The sequence below is a fragment of the Babylonia areolata genome, chromosome 22 (assembly GCF_041734735.1).
Source record: "Babylonia areolata isolate BAREFJ2019XMU chromosome 22, ASM4173473v1, whole genome shotgun sequence".
NCBI classification, from domain to species: domain Eukaryota; kingdom Metazoa; phylum Mollusca; class Gastropoda; order Neogastropoda; family Buccinidae; genus Babylonia; species Babylonia areolata.
Window position 1 is genome coordinate 36,862,632 of NC_134897.1, and position 20,000 is coordinate 36,882,631.

The 20,000-nt window shown below is 45.2% G+C and overlaps 1 protein-coding gene across 4 annotated transcripts; it reads left to right on the plus strand.

Moving 5' to 3' along the window:
- Positions 1–1,175: 1,175 nt before the first annotated feature.
- LOC143297218 (BTB/POZ domain-containing protein 6-B-like) lies at positions 1,176–17,068 on the plus strand. Of its 4 annotated transcripts, none has more exons than XM_076609434.1 (6): positions 1,176–1,540; positions 8,813–8,874; positions 9,191–9,612; positions 10,899–11,392; positions 12,609–12,987; positions 15,475–17,068. In XM_076609434.1, the coding sequence occupies exons 3-6, from the start codon at positions 9,460–9,462 to the stop codon at positions 16,345–16,347; spliced, it is 1,899 nt and encodes a 632-aa protein (XP_076465549.1). In that variant the 5' UTR covers positions 1,176–1,540; positions 8,813–8,874; positions 9,191–9,459; the 3' UTR covers positions 16,348–17,068. The 4 variants fall into 4 exon arrangements, with proteins under 4 accessions (XP_076465549.1, XP_076465548.1, XP_076465550.1 ...); XM_076609433.1 differs by having other exon boundaries at positions 9,391–9,612; XM_076609436.1 differs by lacking the exon at positions 1,176–1,540 and adding an exon at positions 5,549–5,888 and having other exon boundaries at positions 9,391–9,612.
- The last annotated feature ends 2,932 nt before the right edge of the window (positions 17,069–20,000 follow it).

Genomic DNA, 20,000 nt, shown 5'->3' on the forward strand with positions numbered 1-20,000 from the left:
AGAGGACCAAAAATGGAGCAATCACAGTGATAGAATTTTTAAAGATTTCTCCAATGATCCCGTCAGGGCCCGCTGCCTTGCCGTTTTTCAAGGAACGAACTGCAGCATAAACTTCACTTTCAGTAATGTCACAGTCAAGTGAATCAGTGTTGAGTTGGCTTTGCTCGTTACTGATAGGTTCTTCAGACTGGCTGTCTACATTGTCTGACAGGTCATTGTTGGCCTGAGACTGAAAAACCTGAGAGAAGTATTTATACCACTCATCTTTACTTACGTTATTTTCACCAGATTTTCTGCCTGAAAATGATTTGAGTTTGCTCCAAAATCCGGTAGGATTATTAACATTCTCATGCAGTGCGTTCAACACTTTTTTACGATGGGTTTTCTTTTTCAGCCGTAAGAGCTCTTTGTATTCCCTGCGTTTCTGGTTATACGCAGTTCTAATAGTTAAATTGTCATCCTTAAGTTTGTAGTACTGTCTCAAATCGTGACGGAGATCTCTTCTGTGTTGGTTACATTCCTGGTCGAACCAGAGAGAGAGAGAGAGAGAGAGAGAGAGACAGAGAGAGAGAGAGAGAGAGACAGAGAGAGAGAGAGAGAGAGAGAGAGAGACTTCCACACCCACTCAAAAACCCTTACTGGGGTGCTAAGGTCATACCAGAGAATCCGTCCCTTTACGACTCCGCAAGGTGGGTAAAACCCATTCACTGCCCCGGGGTAACCCCAGCAGTATAACCCAACTCCCTCACAATGTTAGCCTGCTAAATTTAGCTCACAGGCACAGCCAAGAGGTCTCTCTCTCTCTCTCTCTCTCTCTCTCACACACACACACACACACACAGAGTACGCCGAAAGAGTAGTCCAAGTACAGACATATAGCGTCACCCAGTGGTACTGACTAACAACTACCACCACAGCAGGTTAGAGATCGGGGCGGGGGAAAAGAAAGAAAAAAGAAAAAAAACAAAAAACAAAAAAACAAAAAAACAAAAAAACCCACCTACATTCCAACGACGCGACCGGAAACCTACCGTCTAGAAGACTACATACACTGCAGCGGTCGCTCAAGCCAGCTTTCAGTGTCTGTCAATTTCGCTGCTTGCCTCGTCAGTCAGTTCATCAGTTTCTGAAGTGGTCAGTTTCCAGTTTCGTTTGTCACTCAAGTGAATGACTGGGGAAAAACAAAAAAAAAAAAAAAAAAAAAAACCACGTGGTCGCAGTCAGTCACTCTTGTCAGTTTCAGACTTGTGTGTCACCCACTGCCTCCGTCATCAGTTTCTGGTCAGTTTCCGACAGCTTCGTTCGTCGGTTAGTCGCGGCTCATCAAGTGAAAGACTAACCGACGTAGTCTCGCAGTCAGTCTGTCAGTCACTCAACTCTTGTGTCAGTTTCAGACTTGTTGGACTGTCACTCACTGTCAAGTGTCGCTTGTCCTACTTCCGTGCCAGTTTCGTTTTGTAGTGTGCCGAGTGCGTGTCGGTGTTGGGCAAGGAAGTTACTGGATAGCAGAGTGGAAAGAACGTTCTCCGAAACTGACCTGGTAAGAATCTCTCTCTCTCTCTCTCTCTCTCTCTCTCTCTCTCTCTCTCGTCAATAAGAATAAAATCTCTCTCTCTCTCTCTCTCTCTCTCTCTCTCTCTCTCTCTTCAATAAGAATAAAATCTCTCTCTCTCTCTCTCTCTCTCTCTCTCTCTCTCTCTCCTTCCTCTCTCTTCCCAATAAGAATGAAATGTCTGTCTGTCTGTCTGTCTCTGTCTCTGTCTCTCTCTTCAATAAGAATAAAATGTCAGTCTCTCTCTGTGTCTCTCGTCAATAAAAATGAAATGTCAGTCTCTCTCTCTCTGTCTCTCTCTGTCTCTGCCTCTCTCTCTCTTATTCATTCATTCATTCATTCTCTCTCTCTCTCATTCATTCATTCTCTCTCCCCATCTCTCTCTCTTTCTCTCCCTCTCTCTCTCCCTCTCTTATTCATCCATTCTCTCTTTCTCTCTTTCTCACTCTCTTATTCATTTCTCTTTCTCCCTCTCTCTCTCTCTTATTCATTCATTCATTCATTCTCTCTCTCTCTCTTTCTCTCTCTCTCCGGCTTATTTATTTATTTTTTTCTCTCTCCCCCCCACCCTCTCTCTCTCTCTCTCTGTAGTCGTTGATGCTGAATATTTCAAATTAGTAAACTGTGACAAGATCATGTGAGGCTGATCAATGCGGACATACGATTATTTTAAGCTTCAGTTCAGTTTACTTTCATACTTTCATGTGAATAGAAATTGAATCTTTTCAACAGTCAAGCTATTGCGTGTTTGTAGTAATGACATTTGTGTGTGTGTGTGTGTGTGTGTGTGTGTGTGTGTGTGTGTGTGTGTGTGTGTGTGTGTGTGTGTGTGTGTGTGTGTGTGTGTGTGTGTGTGTGTGTGATTTCAGTCTCACCTTTCAGTCACGTTGTGTGTATGTTATGGGAGGGGCGTGGGGTGCGTGTGTGTGGTCCCGGGGCCGGGGGGTGGGGGTGGGGTGAGTGTGTGTATGTGTGTGCGTGCGCGCGCGCGTGTGTGTGTGTTTGTTTGTGTGTGTGTGTGTGTGTGTGTGTATGTGTGTGTGTGACTGGGATAGAGTTAAGATATGTACATGTGTATGTGTGTGTGTGTGTGCGTGTGTTTGTGTGTGTGTGTGTGTGTGTGTGTGTGTGTGTGTGTGTGTGTGTGTGTGTGTGTGTGTGTGTGCCACAGTGTGTGTGTGTGTGTGTGTGTGTGTGTGTGTGTGTGTGTGTGTGTGTGTGTGTGTGTGTGTGTGTGTGTGTGTGTGTGTGTGTGTGTGTGTGTGTGTGTCCAATTCCAGTATCACATCTGTTGCGCATATTTCATGTGAAGTGAAAAAAATAATTATGCTCTCGAGTAAAGTAATGTAGTTCACAGCCGGTTAATTTTCCTATTTTTGTTCTCTCTCTCTCTCTCTCTCTCTCTCTCTCTCTCTCTCTCTCTCTCTCTCTCTCTCTCTCACACACACACACACACACGCACACACACAGAGATATGTGTCGATATCACACACGCACACACACAGAGATATGTGTCGATATCACACACACACACACACACACACACACACACACACACACACACACACACACACACACACTCCACGGTCTTAAAAAAAAGAAGAAAAAGCAAAAAAAACAAAAAAACAAAACAAAAAAAAACAAAAGAACTGTTAGTTCAAACCAAGTAATCCCAGCCAAACGAAAGACAGGGCACCACCCATTTCTGTACCAACTGGACTGTACAGACAAGCATTATTATTAATAAACAGTACCAGGTCAGTCGCCGCCACCCGTATGCCACAACGCCGCTCTGGCTGCCCCCCCCCCCCCCCACCCCCCACCCCAACCCCTCCCAACACCCCTCCTTCACCGCACCCCCTACTCTTTTTGTAACGCTCCCCCACCACCCTCTTTCCCTCCCTCCCTCCCTCATACTAATCCCACACTTCCCACTCAACGCTCTTTTTCTTTCTTTTATTTTATTTTATTTTATTTTTTTTTTACTCCAGCAAACAAAATCCCTTAAGCTCTTACACCAACATTAAAATGTTGACTGGATCAGTCAGTATAACTTAAACCAGGCTGTGTTTTTTTGTTTGTTTTGTTTGTTGTTGTTTTTTTTTAGGGGGTTGGGGTGGCGGTGGTGGTGGGATATAGGGGCGGGGGGGGGGGACTTAGGGGTTCCCCCACTAATCTCTCGACATTTTTTTTTTTTTGGTGTGGTGGGCTAACTTGTGTTGTGTGACATTAATTTTTCAACTGTATCTGAAGCCATTCCGGCAGGTCTGGGGAGTGAGAGAAAGAGACAGACAGAGAGACAGACAGAGACAGAGAAAGAGAGAGAGAGAGAGCAAGAGAGAAAGACAGAGAGCGAGAGAGAGACAAAGACAGAGAGAGAAAGAGCGAGAGAGAGAGAGACCAAAAAAGAGCGAGAGAGAGAGCAGGAAAGAGAGAGAGAGAGCGAGAGAGAGAAAAAGCTAGAGCGAGAGAGAGATAGAGCGAGAAAGAGAGCAAGAAAGAGAAAGAGAGAGAAAAAGAGCGAAAGAGAGCAAGAGAGAGAGAAAGAGCGAGGGAGAGAGCAAGAAAGAGAGAGAGAGAGAGGAAAAAAAGAGGGACAGAGAGCAGGAAAGAGGGAGAGAGAGAGAGAAAGAGAGAGAGAGACAGCAAGAAAGAGAGAGAGCTCGAGAGAGAAATAGACAGAGGGAGAGAGACACACACAGAGACAGCGAGAGAGAAAGACACAGAGAGCGAGAGAAAGAGAGAGAGAGAAAGACACAGAGAGCGAGAGAAAGAGAGCGAGCGAGAGAGAGAGAAAGAAAGAGCGAGAGCGAGAGACAATGACAATGACAATGACAAATGTTTTATTGAGGGTAGAATGGATAAGCTGGAAGCTTCTTGACACCATGCCCTCACACACGCATGCACATACATACACACAAAATGATAAATGAAATAAGTGTGATTAAATAAATGACATAGAACAAACCACCTAGATAATAATAGATACACAAACGGGTGAATCAAAGACTACAATTACGGAAACATGAAAATCATACAAAACACTGCGGGTGGCCGGGGAATGTGGAGGGAGAAATTCAGTCCCAAGCAAGTTAGTAGTGATCTAATGCACTGTTTTATCAACATTCATAAACCATGTGACGGGTGAGAGAGAGAGCACGTCTCGCGCAATCAACAACCACCTTCCTTCTTGCAGTAGTGTGATGTCATGGTCCGATATTATTGCCTTTTTTGCTTTTCTCGGAAACTGACTGAATCAGGATTGAATGATGATGTTATCATCGTTCTTGGAAACCATTATCGGTCTGTTTCTTTCTCAGTCTGTTTGTCTGTCTGTCTGTCACTGTCGCTGTCTCCGATGTCTGTATGGCTGTCTTTCTGTTTGTCCGTCTGTCTGTCTGTCTGTTTCTCTCCTTGCCTGTCTATCTCTCTGTCTCTCTGTCTGTCTCTCTTCTTCTGCCTCTGTGTGTTCCTGTGACTGTGTGTGTCTCTTTGTCTCTGTCTCTCTCTTTTTCTTTCTCCCTCCCCCGCATCCCAATACACAAACCACACACGAACGATCAATCTGTCACTGCCGTAAAACGCAAAGGTGTAATAAAGCATACATGCATAAAACAAAAACAAAAAAAAAGAGATGTATATGTCACATGAGCCATGCGATAACCTTATTTTGTTTTTGTTTTGTTTTTTCTCTCGGGAAAACCAAACTTGATCCATGCGATGACCCTTCTCTCTCTCTCTCTCTCTCTCTCTCTCTCTCTCTCTCTCTCTATCGGGAAAACCAAACTTGCTTGGATTCTAACGTCACAGATAAGTCATTATTCATCACGCAAAGGGTGTGGGTTTGTTTTGTTTTTTTGTGTGTGGGTTTTCGGTCGGGTTCAGAGGGTTCACAGGTCATTTTGATAACGCGTTCATCATGATAATATAACTTGAACAACTTTCACGAATGGTAAAGCCATTGCTCAAACTGCTGCAGAGAAAGAAAGACTCGACTCAACTATATTGATTGCACGGAGAAAACGGCTATAAAGACATTGTCCAAGTGCAATAGGCGCGCGGCATGCATTCAGTCAAACTGTGAATGTATCAGTATCAGTATCAGTAGAGCTCAAGGAGGCGTCACTGCGTTCGCTCAATTCCATATACGCTACACCACATCTGCCAAGCAGATGCCTGACCAGCAGCGTAACCCCAACGCGCTTAATTAATGTGAATGTGCAGTCAGGTAAAAAAGTTACCTGCCTGTGTATCCTCAGGTCTCAGACTACAGTCATAGAAAGAAGACTGTATGTGATGTGTGTGTGTTTATAAACCCGCGTCCACACTGAAACAGGTAAGGAACGACTGGGACTGACTACTGAAACAGTCTGTATCTATCTGATTTTTATTTTTTTTTTTTTTTGGGGGGGGGGGGGGGGGGTGGGGGGGGGGTTGACTGTCTTCTTCTGCGAAGCACTTATGCTCGTCAGTTCCGATTAGCAGGTTGACTTTTTTTTTTCTTTCTTTCTTTCTTTTTTTTTTTCCTCTCCCCATATATCGTTCTTTGATTATTGAATCAACTGTTGAATGATATGATTTGGTTTACCCGTCTTAGTTTAACTCTCTCCATACGAACAGCGAAAGAGACGACGTTAACAGCGTTTCACCCCAATTACCATCATCAAAATATTGCAAGCAGAAGGCTCTTATACTGAAGAGGTGAATGTTGACAAAGAATCCCACAATTCTGGCGACAGAAGCTAAAGGTTGGGTCATTCAGACACCCTCTGGACATCCGAGGGGTCTGTATAGAGGAGAAGAGAGGACTGGCCGTACTCAGTGAGTTAACGTCTGTGCAGATAAGTGGACCTAAACTTCTTTTTGTATGTATGTGTGTGTGCGTGCGTGCGTGCGTGCGTGCGTGCGTGCGTGCGTGTGTGTGTGTTCGTGCGTGCGTGCGTGTGTGTGTGTGTGTGTGTTCGTGCGTGCGTGCGTGCGTGCGTGTGTGTGTGTGTGTGTAGACTGTATACAAACACACACACACACACACACACGCACGCACGCACGCACGCACGCACGCACGCACACACACACACGCACAAACACATGCATATATATATATATATATATATATATATATATATATATATATATATATATTTATATGATAGTCAGTCGCGTCCGACTATGACCATCAAACAGCAGAGGAGGCAACTGCTGTTCTGACTATTTGGGCTAGAATTTGATTATAGTGGAGAGTGTCTTGCCCAAGTTACATCCCCACTCTCTCGGCCAAGAGGGTTTTAGGACAGTCGGCGTTGGGATGGTTCCCAAAGGCCAACTAGCCCACAAGACTGCAGCACTAAGAGCCAGTGCAATTTTGCCTCCTAGTTTGAGAGTCATAGTCCTTCACAAAAGACTAAGCTGTAAATGATTTCCCATTGACTGGAGAAACCTTTGATTATACAGCTCTCACTTTGCTGTTATATATATATAAATATATATATATATATATATATATATATATATATATTATCTATCTATCTATCTATCTATCTATCTATCTCTCTCTCTCTATATATATATATATATATAAATACACACACACACACACACACACACACATATATTATATATATATATATATATATCTGAAACGACGGGGAAGCGCTAGGCCACGTTATCCGTGTGCCCCTGTCTGTTCGAAAGACTGACGCATCACTTACTGTACGCTTTTTCGTGTTCTTTACCGTTTAACTTATCCTGGGCCTCCTTGAATATTTCAGTTAAGAGAACAATCAACAAAAAAAAAAAAAAAAAAAAAAAAAATGACGATTTATTTTTCAGGTTAAGTCGGAGGTGAGTGTAGCTGCCGGGCCGGTGTTGAGGCACGGGCTGGTGTCCCTTTTGTTTCAAAAAATGAATTAGATATTGTTTGTTTTTTTGTTTTGTTTTTTTCCACCACAACAGATTTCTCTGTGTGAAATTCAGGCTGCTCTCCCCAGGGAAAGGGCGTCGCTACACTACAGCGCCACCTTTTTTTTTTTTTTTTTTCCTGCGTGCAGTTTTATTTGTTTTTTTACCTATCGAAGTGGATTTTTCTACAGAATTTTGCCAGGGACAACCCTTTTGTCGCTGTGGGTTCTTTTACGTGCGCTGAGTGCATGCTGCACACAGGACCTCGGTTTATCGTCTCATGCGAATGACTAGCGTCCAGACCACCACTCAAATGTCTAGTTGAGGGGGGGGGGGGAAATATCGATGGCTGAACCGTGACTGTGATTCGAACCAGCGCGCTCAGATTCTCTCGCTTCTTAGGCGGATGTGTTACCTCTAGGCCATCACTCCACATGACGATTTTGGATTATTTCATTTTAGTTATTATCTAATTATTTGTTATACGCCAGGTCTCGTTGATTCAACCACACATCATACGGTTGTCATCCACTTGACCTGTCACACACGTGAGGGCCTTCCGTCTGAAACTGACCAACTAACTGACTAACTAACTAACTACCTAACTGACTGACTGACTAGGTAGAAAGAAAGAAAGAAAGTGAGAAAGACAGACAGACAGATAGATAGATAGATAGATAGATAGATAGATAATACAACGGACACTTTTCACAACCCATTTCAGCACATTTCAGTTTGCACACTGAAAATGGGGAAAAAAGTTTGATAGGTAGATAACTATAGATAAATAGTTAGATAGACAGACAGACAGACAGGCAGATAGATAGATAGAATAGATAGATAGATAGAGCTAGAACAATACCACGGACACATCACACCACAACCCATCTCAACACATGCAAGTCTGGACATTGGAAGTCGTCCCACTGGGTGTTCCTCCACACCCTTACCCCCTACCCCACCCCCCACACACTCACGCTCACCTCCACATACCCATGTCCCTCATCTTCGCTTTAGTCCTCAAAGTAAACTGGGTTTCAAGCGTCAGGGTTAAAACACGCCAACTAGGATTTGGTGTATGTTTGGTGACAGCAGCAGACATGAATAGATTTATCAGTACGCTTCGAACAAGACTGATTGACAAGAATCGTCATTAACATGTTCAAGACAGTGATCGATTTGACTTGTTGCAGACAATTCATTTCTGTGCATTCTATTCATGCCTATCTTTCAATGAAAATGGATAGGCATTTGCAATGATTATATCACAACCAGGTTCAGATTAAGGATTTCTGACATATTTCTTCATCATTGTCATTATCGAAGGTCCAATGTTTCTGTTCTTATTTGTCCCTTATGCAGACGTGCTGAAGAAACTGAACTTCATACTGTGCTGTGTTGCCCTGCTTTGAGTGACCTTAGACGTAAGTAAATTCCGCAAACATATCATCGGCACCCTACTTTATTTCGACTTGCCATGCTTATGTTATCAGCTAACGAAACTATTATCAAACAATTTGCTATGTACTTATATAATAAGGCTTTTAAATATCGCACTGCATTATGTAGTCAATGATTGTTTGCTTTGCATTACCCAATTTGTAGAATGTCATTTGCAGTTTATCATTTACTTTTGTCATTGGTATGATTTTGTTTTGTTTTGTTGTTGTTGCTGCTGTTGTTATTTGTTTGTTTGTTTTTGTTTTTGTTTTTTCTCAAGGCCTTACAAAAGCGCGTTAGGTTACGCTGCTGGTCAGGCATCCGCTTGGCCGATGGTGGTGTGACGCCGGTATATGGCTTTGACCGAACGCAGTGACGCCTCCTTGAGTTACTGATACTGATACCGATACTGTTATTGAATGCTGGTTCACTGTACCCCCTTCATGAGGGGCCACGGCCTTTATTGGATAAACATATCCATGTCCGTATCTCTTCGGCAGAGAGCAGAGAATTGAACCCAAGTCCGACAAGACAGCACAGCACTGCAATCAACTGGCAGCAGCAGCACCATGTACCCGGAGCTGGCGGCACCCGGGCTGCAGGGACAGGCAGTGCAAGAGGCAGACGAGAGAGCGCCGGTGGGTCCCTTGTACCCGGAAGTGTCCAGCCTGGTGAGCGGGAAGGAGGAGGCCATAGACCTCGTCAACTGGCAGAGGGGCAAGGTGAAGCTCACTCATATTCTCTCTCTCTCTCTCTCTCTCTCTCTCTCTCTCTCTCTCTCTCTCTCTGTGTCTCTGTCTCTGTCTCTGTCTGTCTCTCTTTCTCATCACTGTTGTATATGTACAGTGATATAACTACGTTTCTCTGCTCTGTTTGTATATTTTCATTTCAGTCGTGCCCCTTTCCTGTATTCTGTGTGGTGATTAATTTGACAGTCTTAATAACCCCTTTACTTCTTGATATTTTTTCTTTTCTTTTTTTCAATATCTGCTATTGTACTGCAATATTATTTGTAATGTACTACAATGTGATTTGATACCTAGTTATGTTTATGTATGCATATGCATACATATCTGTATGTACATGTAGACATATGCATGCATGTGGGTATATGTGCAAATATGTATATGCATAAGGGTGTGTGTGTTTGGGGATGAGTGTGTGCATATGTGTGTGGGTGGGTGGGTGTGAGTGTGTGACAGTGTTCCCTTCATTATATTTTTATGATGATGATGGTCCGTTGATTCGTATCATAATTATCATTAGTAGCAGTAGTGGTAGTGGTAGTAGTAGTGGTAATGGTAGTAGTAGTATTTACCATTGTTATTATTGTTGTGTCCTATTGTTACTGTTTTTGTTGTCACAAGGGCAGATTGGAAGACTAGGCAATATGCTTAAAATCTTTATCCTTGAGTAATAAAGTTTTGAATCTTGAATCTTGAATCTCTCTCTCGTCCCCCATACACCAGTATCAGAAACAAGTACTTACCAGGTATTACCCAAGACTCCACTGAGATGTTGAAACATGGATCTATTCACACACACACACAAAAAAAAAAAAAAAGAAAGTTGAGTATGTATCTTTTCTATGCTCTTCGTCATAGACAACGGTTTGAAGATGTGTAATTTGACCTTTATTAACAATAGCTTGGTCGAAGTATTCAAGTTTACTACTCAATTGACATGAAACGTATACCGAAGATGTACACTTTCTTCTTTTTTTTTTCTTTTTTTTTGCAAGAGACCCTTGATGATGATGATGATGATGCTGATGCTGACGATGATGATGATGACGATGACGACGATGTTGCTGCTGCTGCTGCTGCTGCTGATGATGATGATGATGATGACGATGATACTAATGGCGATGCCAATGCTGATGTCGATGCTGCCGTTATTGCTGCTGCTACTGATGGTGATAATGCCGACGATGATGCTGCTATTATTGATGATGTTGATGACGATGATGACGACGACGACGATGATGATGATTCAAATTCGATAACAGGACGTCCTCGCCTGCAACCGGGTCATGCTGGAGAACCAGGTGGACTGCGACGTGTGGTTCCGGGTGGGCGTGGCTCCACCCCGGTTGGGGGGTACCCCACCCGTACCCCCTGGCCCCCAAGCCCCAGGACCACAACCCCCAACAACTGCCGCAGCAGCAGCAGAAGAGAGAAGAGGGGAACAGAAAGGGAAAGAAGAAGGGGCGGCGGCGGCGGAGGAGGAGGCGGCATCGGGCGATGGGCGGCAGAGGGAGGAGATGGTGGTGGAGGTGGTGGAGGAGCAGCAGCGGGTTGGGGCACACGCTTACGTGCTCCGCTCACGCTCCACAGTCTTCTACCGCATGCTGAAGAAGGAGGAGGAGAAGGAGGAGGAGAGCGACGGGGGGAAGGCCCGTGGTGGTGGTGGTGCTGCTGCTGGTGGCGGCCCCTCGCGCATCGCGGCCGCTGACATCCTCTTGCCCAACACCTCGCCGGCAGTCTTCTGGCAGTTTCTCAGGTGGGGTTTTTAGCCAGGCTGGTTTTTAGACAGTGTTTTAATTTAATCGGAACATGTCACAATACAACACAAGTTATATATGAACAGGACAACAACAACGAAAAATAAATCTTGAACAATGTCCTGTCCCTGATACATGTAGATTGTAAGTTTGTGACGGATGTCATCTGTTAAGCTAGAAGTCTGGAACTGACCACACATGAATTTCAAATGTGGGTTTGGGACGTACAAGCGTAATACACCACCGAAGCGTCCTTTCTTTCTTTCTTTCTTTAGATAGATAGATAGATTAGTTAGGTATGTCGGTAGGAAGGTAGGTAGTTAGATGATTGGCTGGCTGGCTGCTTGTTTGGTTGGTTGGTTGGTTGGCTTGTTCATTAGCTGGGTGGGTATGCGGCTCTGCCTGGTAAGGGAAAGTGGTGATTGCAGCATAGCGTTACTGTCGCCACTGAAGCATTGTTATTAAAACAGATAGATAGATAGATGATTGGTTGGCTGGCTGGTAGTATGGTTGGTTGGTTGGCTAGTTAGTTAGCTAGCTAACTCCAGGTATTCAATCAGTCAGTTACTCAGTTAGTTAATCACTTAGTTGGTTGGTTGTTGTTGTGTTTTTTTGTCAACTGATTTAGCCGATGATTGATTAACTAATTAATTAAAACTTTTTGAGGAGGGGGTAGGGTGGCATATGGCCTTGAGCGGTCGGACGGTTATAACAATGACAAGAAGAACGAGAGGGGGGGGGGAAGGGGAGTAGGGGGGAGGGGATAAAAATGATGATGATACTGATAGTGACAATAATGGTGATGATGACGACGACGACAACAACAGACTCACTGCTCACCATCTTCTTGATCATTGCATTTGATATAAAGCCTTATGGGAACAATTTATGAAAGGTTTCCATAGCTCGAATAAAACAGGAAATATTCCCCGCAGTCAGTTGATGCAAACAGATGATGAATATACAGAAACAAGATCAGGAAAAATTGTTTATGATTGCTGTTCCAGTTTATGACGTTAATTATTCATTCAATAATTTTTCTATCTATCTATTCATTTACTTACCTGCGTGCATGTGTCTTATCAACCTGACGGTTCGCTAATTTATTTATAATCTGTTCATCAAAGATGATGATATTAGAGTAAAAAAAAAAACTTAAAAAAAAAAACTTAAGGTTTCATGACATAAACATGCATTCTATTCTGTTCTGTTCAGGTACCTCTACTACGAAGACCTGCAGCTGGAAGCGGGCACGGTCAGGGACCTCCTGGCTCTGGCCGAGACCTACGACGTGGTGGCTCTCCGCGACGCCTGCCTCCGCTTCCTGCACGGGTGCCTGGCCGTCGGCACGGCCTGCGCCATCCTGGAGGCGGCCCATCGCTGCGGGGACCGGCCGCTGGGAGAGGCCGCCTTGCGGTTCTTCAGGGAGCACGGGCACGAGGTCCTGGGACTTCGCCGCCCCGGCTCCGATGACAACGACAACGGCGACGACAACGATGACCCGGGGAACAACCGAGGAGGACAGGAGGGAGCGGCGGTGGAGGAGGAGGTGGAGGTGGTAGTGGCGGACTTGTGCAGGGAGTGTCTCAACCAGGTCAGTTCAGCTCAGTTACTCAAGGAGGCGTTACTGCCTTCGGACATATCCATATAATTATACGCTTCACCACATCTGCTAAGCCTAAGCAGATGGCTCCTGACCAGCAGAGTAACCCAATGCGCTTAGTCTGGACTTGAGGGGGCGGGGGGTGATTTTTTTAAAGCCCAAAGAAATAAATGGACACATCATTCAATAAATGAATAAATAATTAAATCGATTAATTTTTTTAACAGTACAGCAGATGGATTATGAAATAGAAATTGAATGCCGGGGGGAAAAATAAAAAGGTGAGTTCAGTTTGGTTACTTCGGTATGATAGTCAGTCGTGTCCGACAACAGCAGAAGAGGCAGCAGAAGCTGTCCACAAACTATCTGGGCCAGAATGTGATCATGGTGGAGAGCGTCTTGCCCAAGTCACATGCCCACTCTCTGGTAGTAATGGTATCAACAGCAGCAGCAGCAGCCACAGTGGTAGGCTTAGTAGTAGCACTGAGCAGTAGCAACATGTATGTATGATTGTCAGTCGTGTCCGACTGTGGCCATTCAGAACAGCAGAAGAGGCAGCAGATGATGTCCCCAAACTATCTGGGATAGATTAACAAATGGTAAAGAGTGGTAACTCTCTCCATTCACAAGGTACACAACTTCAAGTCAGTGCTGCTGACACTACCGATTCAGCTAGCACACAGGTAAATAAAAGGTACATTGAAACAGCTGCTGCTGCTTCTGGGATAGAATTTGGTTATAGTGGAGAGAGTCTTGCCCAAGTTGCATCCCCACGCTCTAGTTAGTAGTAGCAGCAGCAGCAGTGGTAGTAACACCAGCAATATGAATGTATGATAGTCGTACCCGACTATGACCATCAGAACAGTATGGGTTAGGGGATGGGGGGAGTGCGGGGGGTGGGGGGCAGCTGATGTCCCAAACTATCTGGGCTTGACTTTGGTTATAGTGGAGAGTGTCTTGCACAAGTTACATCCCACTCCCACTCTCTCGGCCAAGAGGGTTTTAGGAAAGTCGGCGTTGGCGATGGTTCCCAGAGGCCAACTATCCCCCTCTAAGGCTGAAGCACTAAGAGCCAGTGCAATCTTTACATCCTAGTTTGAACGTCTTAGTCCGTCACAAAAGACAGAGGTGTAAACGTCATCCCATTGCAATGGAGAAACCATTGATCATACAGCTCTCACTTTGCTGTTGGTCAAACTGTAAGCTTATGTCAGTCTGTGATACAGACTGAGTTGCTGGACATACTTCGATGTGTGTTGTTCAGTTACATTCATTATTTCTTCTTCTTCTCGTTTGTGAGATGAACACCCCAGTCTCCGCGATGAAAGCAGCTGTACACTGCAGGTCTTTAAACAGCCGTGGAGCTTCCAGGTGACTGGAGGTGGGTCGGGCCAGTACCTCTTCCTGGGCACCCCATGAAGCAGGGAGCAACTGCAATCACTTGAGACAGGATGAGGGGGCGGCGTGGCGCACGATATCGCGTCTTCTTGACCTCATATAATCATTGGATTCATCACAACTATGTTTTAAAAACAGAATGACATGAAAACGAACAAAAACAACAACAGCAACAACAACAAAAACTATCCTGACTTACACGATGTCTATCTAACAGATCCTATGTATTTACATGCTGTTTATGCAATCTGGGTAAAGATGATAATTACGTCTTTTTTTTCTGTTACGTTGCTCTGCTTTGAGCGACCTTACGCTAAAACTGATTCGACCAAAATAGCACAGAGATCCGTCTAATTTTAGGTTCAATTTGCACATGAAGACATCATGACACGAAGGTACTCTGTATAACTAAGCCATATTTTATATATATATATATATATATATATATATTTGTATTTCTTTTTATCACAACAGATTTCTCTGTGTGAAATTCGGGCTGCTCTCCCCAGGGAGAGCGCGTCGCCATACTACAGCGCCACCCATTTTTTTTGTATTTTTTCCTGTGTGCAGTTTTATTTGTTTGTTAAGTGGATTTTTCTGCAGAATTTTGCCAGGAACAACCCTTTTGTTGCCGTGGGTTCTTTTACGTGCGCTAAGTGCATGCTGCACACGGGACCTCGGTTTATCGTCTCATCCGAATGACTAGCGTCCAGACCACCACTCAAGGTCTAGTGGAGGGGGAGAAAATGTCGGGGGCTGTGCCGTGATTCGAACCAGCGCGCTCAGATTCTCTCGCTTCCTAGGCGGACGCGTTACCTCTAGGCCACCACTCCACACTATATATATATACACACGAAGCATCGAAGGGATTACGTGCTGATACCTCGTAAATGTTGATGAGTATTTGTTGTTGAACTATTTTCGGTTGATTTGACTTGTCGATTCACTGTGTCATGTCATGTCATTTTCTCATTCATCCTTTCTCAATGAAACCCCCTTCAGGCTGTGACCAATATGAATAATATTTTTTTTTATAAAATTCATTCATTCATTCACTCCTTCATTCACTCTATCTTCCAGGTGCTGACGCTGGAGGAGCTGGCGCTGACAGCCGCCCAGCGCCAACAGGTGGCCGACCGATGGGCCCGCCTTCGGTGCCAGAGCAGCAGCCAGGAGCCCACGGCGGACAACAAGCAGAGGTCCCTGGGCGACTGCCACTACGTCAGGAAAGACCCCGCGCAGTCCCGCTGCTACTTCTCCGCGGACAAGACGGCCAAACCCGGCGGTGGTAGCAGGAGTAGACCACAGAAGGCGTTCTCCTCTTCATCCTCCTCCTTCTCCTCCAATAACTCCGCTGCTAAGTCGAAAGGATCGTTAACATCCTCCCCAAGGCCGGCTGCCTTCGCGGCCGGGTCCGACCTGCAGCAGGTCACTCGCTTCGCAGAGTTTCGCGGCACCCTCAACAACACCCGCACGGCAGCGGACGCCGTCAGCTTCACCGTCAGCCGCGACATCCTCCTCTACGGGTTCGGCATCTACGGGCACTCCGCGGGCAAGGGCACTGAGGAGGAGCAGGGGAACGAGGAGAAGGAGGCAACCTTCAAAGTGGACGCGGCCCTCTCCCGCAAGAAGGAGGACCTGGTGCTGGAGACGATGGTGGTGAAGGGGGCCGGGGTCATCCTGCCTGTGATGTTCCAGGAGCCCGTGAGGGTGAAGAACGGCAAGGTCCACACGCTGGAGATCTACGTCCAAGGGCCGCCCTCCCACCGCGGGGTCTCGGGCGAGGCCACCATCAGCCTCAGCGTCAGCCTCGACCACGACCACGAGCACGCGGCGCGTGCGCGTGCCTGTAGCGTGACCTTCACCTTCAGCCAGGCCCCGGACAGCGTCAAGGGGAACCGGACGACGGTCAGGGCGGGGCAGATCCCTCGCTTGTTTTACCTGCCGGCTTGACTGACCACAAGCGAACAGCTACTGACCACTGACGGTGCAACCCTCAAGGAGCCACCCCTTCCCACCCACTCAGTCCTTATGTTGTAGCCGGTCTCCCGAAAGGGTGGCAGGGGGAAGGGATTAAGGGGGATTGTGGAGAAGCAAGTGAACGAACAGAGAGAGAGAGAGAGAGAGAGAGAGAGAGAGAGAGAGAGAGAGACAGAGAGAGAGAGAGAGAGAGAGAGAATGCTCGTTTGACGCTCGAAAAAAAATGTGTTAAGTGCGCAGGCATTGCCGCCATGTCCATTATTATTATTATTTTTGCTGCCATGTGTTTCATTTACTTCGTACTTTTTTTTGTTTTTTTGTCATGCCACATGAAAACGTGTTCAAATGGGATCTGTCATTTTGCGAACCCGCTTTGCCCCCAAATCTCTTTGTTGAGCAACCCACTGCTCACCCACTGATGTGCATGTCTATAGTATCGCTACTGCTCAATGCTACTACTACTACTACTACTACTACTACTACCACTGCTGCTGCTCCTACTACCACTACTACTACCACTACTACTCTACTACTACTATTACCTCTAGCATTCCTCTTCCTACTACTTCTAAAATACCACTACTACCCTGCTATTACTATTACCTCTAGCACCCCTCTTCCTACTACTACAACCACTACTACCACTACTACTATTACCCCTAGCACCCCTCTTCCTACTACTACAACCACTACTCCTCTACTACTACTATTACCTCTAGCACCTCTCTTCCTACTACTACAACCACTACTTCCACTACTAATATTACTCCTAGTACCCCTCTTCCTACTACTACAACCACTACTACCACTACTACTATTACCCCTAGCATCTCTCTTCCTACTACTACAACCACTACTACTCTACTACTATTACCTTTAGCATCCCTCTTCCTACTGCTACAACCACTACTACCAAAACTACTATTACCTCTAGCACCCCTCTTCCTACTACTACAACACCTACTACCACAACTACTATTACCCCTAGCATCTCTCTTCCTACTACTACAACACCTACTACCACTACTACTATTACCCCTAGCATCCCTCTTCCTACTACTACAACCACTACTCCTCTACTACTACTATTAATCTAGCACCTCTCTTCCTACTACTACAACCACTACTACCACTACTAATATTACTCCTAGTACCCCTCTTCCTACTACTACAACCACTACTACTATTACCCCTAGCACCCCTCTTCCTACTACAACCACTGCTACCACTACTAATATTACCCCTAGCACCCCTCTTCCTACTACTACAACCACTACTACCACTACTACTATTACCTCTAGCACCCCTCTTCCTACTACTACAACCACTACTACCACTACTACTATTACCTCTAGCACCCCTCTTCCTACTACTACAACCACTACTACTCTACTACTACTATTATCCCTAGCACCCCTCTTCTTACTACTAAAACCACTACTACTACTACTACTACTACTAGCACCCCTCTTCTTACTACTACTACTACTACTACTACTACTACTACTACTACTACTACTACTACTATCACCTCTAGCATCCGTCTTCCTACTACTACAAAACTACCACTACTAACAACTATTAACAAATAGTAAAGAATGGTAACTCTCTCCATTCACAAAGTACACAACTTCAAGTCAGTGCTGCCTACGCTACCGATTCAAGCAGCACACAGGTAAATAAAATGTACATTGGAACAAACCCAGACACTTTTTTTCAAAAAAGGGAAGCGCCGGGCCTGTCCTCATACCGATCATCTGACATGTGCACACAGCAGCAAAGACAGAAGAAATGTGCAAACACAAACAAGCTTTTATTCAAGACTGGCATAGCCTATTTAATCCTGAACAAGCCGCACATTTTTTTTTTCTTTTTCTTTTTTCTTTCTGCTTGCCACCCCAATTCCCACTGGCGGGATCTGCACGTCTGAATTGTTCCGTCTTCCTCTTTGAAGTTGCCCCCCCCCCCCCCCCCTCTTCCTCCTCTTCCTTCTCCTTTTTCTCCTCCTCCTCCTCCTACTGCTACTGGTACTACATCCCAAGCATCGCTAAAAAAAAAAAAAAAAAAAAGTTTTCAAAAAGTCCACTTTTATTCAAGAGATTTTGTTGTTGCAATTTTTACAGCCATTTGTGTATCAGTCTTTTGCTCATAACTCAGCTTTTGTTTTTTATTGTTGGTTTTGTTGTTGTTGTTTTTAATTCAAATCAAACAAAATAATTATGAGACTTTGAATGTTGGGCAAAAAGTCTTCTTGAGAGCGGTTTGAATGGAATGGAAATATGTATCTGTATTTTTTTTTTCCTGTCACACGTGTTAAAAACTAAGGAAGCTTTTCTCTCTCTTTTTTTTCAATAAAAGATTGCTACAAATATGCTATCGTGTGGCGTTTTCTATTGGCAGAAATTTTGTTGCTGTAGATACTAAAGTTGGATTTTTTTTCATTCTTTGTTTCATTAATAAAACAAAGCAAAACAAAACAAAAAACCCATCATTTCTGTGACAACATGCAAAACACATACAGCGCACTCGCACGTACGCACGCACACACAAACACTTTCACTCGCGCGCAAGTATATCTATCTATCTATCTATCTATCTATCTATCAATATGTGTGTGTGTGCGTGTGTGTACATATGTATACTCTCTCTCTCTCTCTCGCCCTCTCTATTCTCGCTCTTTCACATACTCAGTGGTCCCTCTCTCTCTCCCTCACTCTCCACCCCCCTCTCTCTCTCGCTCTCTTGCAAATAACCCACTTTCTCTGTCTCTCTCTCTCTGTCTTTCATACTCTCTTTCTCTCTTGCAAGTTGAATAACTCACTCTCTCTGTCTCTCTTCAGTACATTCTCTCTCTCTCTCTCTCTCTCTCTCTCTCTCTCTCTCTCTCTCTCTCTCCCTCTCTCGCAAATAAATCACTCTTTCTGTCTCTCTTACATACTCTCTCTCTCGCCCTCTCTCTCTCTCTATTCTCGCTCTTTCGCAAATAACTCACACACTCATGGGTCCCTCTCTCTCTCCCCCCCCTCTCTATCTTTCTCTCTCCCTCCTCTCTCTCTTCTCGCTCTTTCGCAAATAATTCACACACTCAGTGATCCCTCTCTCTCTCTCCCTCTCCCCCCTCTCTTTCTCTCTCTGTCTTTCATACTCCCTTCCTCTCTTGCAAATAACTCTCTCTCTTGCCCTCTCTCTCTTTCTCTTCTCGCTCTTTCGCAAATAACTCACACACTCTGGTCCCTCTCTCCCCCTCTCTCTGTGTCTCCCTCTCCCCTCTCTATCTTTCTCTCGACACCCCCCCCTCTCTCTCTCTTCTCGCTCTTTCGCAAATAACTCACACACTCATGGGTCCCTCTCTCTCTCCCTCTCCCCCCTCTCTCCATCTCTCTCTCTCTCTCGCCCTCTCTCTCTCTCGGTTTTTCGCAAATAACTCACACACTCAATGGTCCCTCTCTCACTCACCCCTCACCCCCTCTTTCTCTCTCTCTCCTCTCTCTTTCGCAAATAACACACACTCAGTGGTTCCTCTCTCTCTCCCTCTCCCCCCCTCTCTCTCTATCTCTCTCTTGCCCCCCCACCCTCTCTTTCCCTCTCCCCCCCCCTCTCTATCTCTCTCTTCCCCCTCTCTCTCT